The sequence below is a fragment of the Stegastes partitus genome, unplaced genomic scaffold (assembly GCF_000690725.1).
Source record: "Stegastes partitus isolate 25-593 unplaced genomic scaffold, Stegastes_partitus-1.0.2 Scaffold408, whole genome shotgun sequence".
Classification (NCBI taxonomy): Eukaryota; Metazoa; Chordata; class Actinopteri; family Pomacentridae; genus Stegastes; species Stegastes partitus.
The window spans coordinates 390,754-394,376 of NW_007578139.1; the positions used below are offsets into that span (position 1 = coordinate 390,754).

The 3,623-nt window shown below is 43.7% G+C and overlaps 1 protein-coding gene across 2 annotated transcripts in view; it reads left to right on the forward strand.

Annotated features, from left to right (window-relative positions):
• The window catches only part of tmeff2a (transmembrane protein with EGF-like and two follistatin-like domains 2a), a 149,709-nt gene extending 146,192 nt beyond the window's left edge, over positions 1 to 3,517 (forward strand). For both annotated transcript variants that reach the window (XM_008285546.1, XM_008285547.1), the window contains 2 exons: positions 254 to 412; positions 3,182 to 3,517. In XM_008285546.1, the coding sequence (XP_008283768.1) occupies positions 254 to 412; positions 3,182 to 3,278 (256 nt within the window). In that variant the 3' untranslated portion in view covers positions 3,279 to 3,517. The remainder of the gene's footprint in view (positions 1 to 253; positions 413 to 3,181) is intronic.
• The last annotated feature ends 106 nt before the right edge of the window (positions 3,518 to 3,623 follow it).

The following is a 3,623-nucleotide window of genomic DNA, read 5'->3' on the forward strand; positions in this document are numbered from 1 at the left end:
AGCCGTTCGCAATGGGTGAGAGGAAAAGTAGTCCTTAAAAAAGGTCTCACTGCGACCCTCTGGGAGCTCCACAGTGATGCAGCGCTCCAATCTTTTTATCAGATGGGTGATGACGTTTCATTTAGAATCGTAGAAATGATTTAACCTGTCGCTCAGTTCGAAGCAATGACTCGCTTTCCCCTCTCTTTCTCCTCACTCGTGTCCTTGTGTGTGTGTGGTGTGTGTGTCCTTGTGTGTGTGTGTGTGATCTCAGCTGTCACTCGGGTTTTAGGGGCCCTCAGTGCGACATCAAAGAGTACAACGTGCTGTATGTGGTGCCAGGCTCTGGCAAACTGCACTACGTCCTCATCGCCTCTATCATCGGAGCACTCCAGGTGGTCATCATCTGTGTGGTGGTGCTCTGCATTACCAGGTGAGTCATGCCCCAACACACACACAAACACAGCCTACTAATGAGCCTGGGAGCAATATTTTCCATGTTGTGTGTATTTGGGAGCTCTCGAGCCCGGAGGAAACAGCTGAAAGGTCACCCAAGCTTTTCACAATGGAGCGAAAGTACCGTCACTTTCCCCGAGGGCACGCACACACCAGCACGGATACACGGAGTTATCTGTGCAGGAAAGCATGCACGGTGGTGTTTTAACAGGCATTTTGTATTCACAGTAAAAACCCACCCACACACACACATACCCGCACACACACACACACATATATATAGCCTGCAGCTTGTCTGCCTCCGGCTGACCTAAGCAATTTATGACATTTAATAAAAGATTTTAAAAGAGTTTTGGCCGAGACAAAACTGCTCCTCGGAGCAAAGGAGGGGAGGAGGAGGAGGAGGGACAAAAATGAGAGAGCGAGCGGTTGTAAAGGGGCAGGGTGAGAGGGTAAGGAGAGAAGATAAAGAAGCAACCAGAGAATTTATAACACCGAACGCAGCTACAGTAGCACTAATGTTTCCTGCAGCTCAGCGATATCCATTTAACACAGAAATATTAAAAAACTCCTGCCTTGTACGAGTTCACGGCTCGTTACAAGAATGAAGAAGCAAATGAATGACCTTCGTGCTTCATCTCTGCCGGACGGACGGCGGTTCATGTGTTGCATGTTGCTGGAGTTTTATGTGATTTTTTTTGCCTATTGTAAAGATTCACTTAAAGGACAAACAGGCGGGAGTGGAAAAGGTCATCTCTATGCTTTGCTTCCTGGCATTCTGTCACATCTTCTAAAAGGTCTGCTCCTAAGGATTTCACTGCAAAATATCATGTTGCTACCACATTATTCTGTATTTTCTCCCCGCTCGCAAGAACAGAACAAAACCGATAATGCATTAGCTGGTCTCTCAAAGCGTTCTGACCTCTCTATCCTAACCCAAAGCCCCCTGGTGCTCACCAAAGATGGGAATCTTTAAAAAAAAAAAAAACAGCATTTACATTTTTAAAGGGGCTTAGAAATTTCACAAAACATGTGAACACTATTTTAAAATATTATAATCACTCACATTCCAGCTGCGAAAGTCTAGAAAAGCAAACGGGCAGTAATAAAATAAATATGTTCTTGCTCATTTGATTTGCCTTCAGTTGCTCCCTTGGTGCTCACAGCAACAGTTTTTGTGAACAGCGGTGAATCTTTCAGGAACTGTTCCTGCCCCGGCTTTCACCTCTCGGTCAGCACAGGTTGCCCTGCCTTATTGGAGGAGATTGCTGAGCGTACGCAGCCTGAGAGGAAGACTGCAAGCACTAGTCGGAGCTGAAAATGACCATTAGTCTTTTTTTTTTCCTCTTTCTCAAAAACCAAGCGCTGTCGACAGTATACCAGAACAACAGGCAGCGATATACCTCTAACCATGTTGGCCAATCAGACGACTGAGAAAATATCTATTACTGCTTCCAACCACATATTAAACAGCGCAGTCAATGCAGAGCTTGGACCTGCATTCTTTCTAACAGCCAGCAGGGTTTGACTCCTCTTGTTATAAAAAGAAGTCAGATTGCACAAAAGTCTATAGAAAAACGTCTCTACTTCTCACCTGATCTGTTAGTTAACATTTTGATAAATAGTTTAGGATCTCAGTTGCTGGTTTCAAGGCTTCTTCAATGCAGAACTGTGTTTATTTTGCAAATTAAAAGGAAAATGGATGATAAAGAGCGTGACTCTGCTGTGTGTAGTCACATCCAGCTCTCGCTCATTACAACTGGTTTCAAAAGTGGAAGATGGCAGCTGCCAAATTTCAAACTTTAAAATGGTCACTACAAACCGATGGGTGGTGTCACGTTGGCTTTTATAAACAGCCTGCGGTTCTAGTAGACGACCAACAACGGCACCATTGTTTAAGAGGTGAGAAATATGTGTTGACCGTTTCTCAAAATAGCGGTGGAATGACTGCACATTTAAGTGTAATCATGTTAAAAGTCTTGCTAACAATATTAGCGCTAGCACTATTTTAGCTTTGTCTGCCATTGCACAGAAAATGGCGCCAAACCTGTCTACATGTCACCAAGAAAACTCTGTTTCTAATAACTTATCCAGTTGTCAGTGACATAAAACTGCATTTGCATGTGACCAAAAAGACAAAACACATAGAAAAAGCTACGGTTTATAAAAAAATACGTGCATAATCACTTTGTTTACATATAACTTATACTGTATACTGTATATATAACTTATCTTATTTTATACTTAAATCTCTTCTATTTTTTTTTTTATTTTTTTTCTCTTTATTTTGTACTTTATTCTATATTGCACTGAAGGAGCTGCTCTTAATCTCATTGTACATGTGCATAGTGACAATAAAGATATTCTATTCTATTCTATTATTGACTGCTACAAATTGAACGTCACTTGAGGACAACGCTGAATTTGGATCAATACCATATTTTACATAACATTGCTGTTTTTCTTATCCTACCACAATCATGGAACAATATGCAGGTTCATCATAAATTAATATTTGCCATTAAAAAAAACATGTTAATTGTAATTGAAGAACATGTCGCTAAGGTCAAAGGTGAAGAGGACATCAGATAAGATGTTAGCGGGATCAACTCCCTGCTGGTTTCGGTCTTGAAAAGTCTTGAGCATCACCAGAGTCGTCCAATAACTACTTCAACGCAAGTCTCTGTAATGAAGTTAAATTAACAGCATCTTCTTGTTTTTCTCCCTCACATGCATCTGCGTCCAGGAAGTGCCCGCGGACCAACAGGATCAACCGGCAGAAGCAGAACAATGTTCACTTCAGTTCAGAGAACACCATGCGCGCCTCCACTCGACTTATCTGAGCCCAGAGACACACCGGACAGCGTCCCGATCCACGTTACGGCGCGCTGTGGCGTTAGATGTTCCCCCCTAGTAGGCCAACCCTGAAAATTAGCATCTGCTTCCCCTCACTCCTCGCCCTCTCTCCCAAGTACGAACTTGACGAATGCCCGTGGAGCAAAAGACAGAGCTGGCACACCAGTCAGCGGTGAGACGTCGGGGTAATGTTGTCATCCACCGCCGCCAGCTCCCCCCCCACCCCCCTCAACGTTGCCCATGTATCTCCTTACACCTTTTTTTCTGAAGGACCTCCTAAAAAACTGAACTGTGAGGTCTTGCGGCCGAGGCGGAGGAGGAGGAGGAGGAGG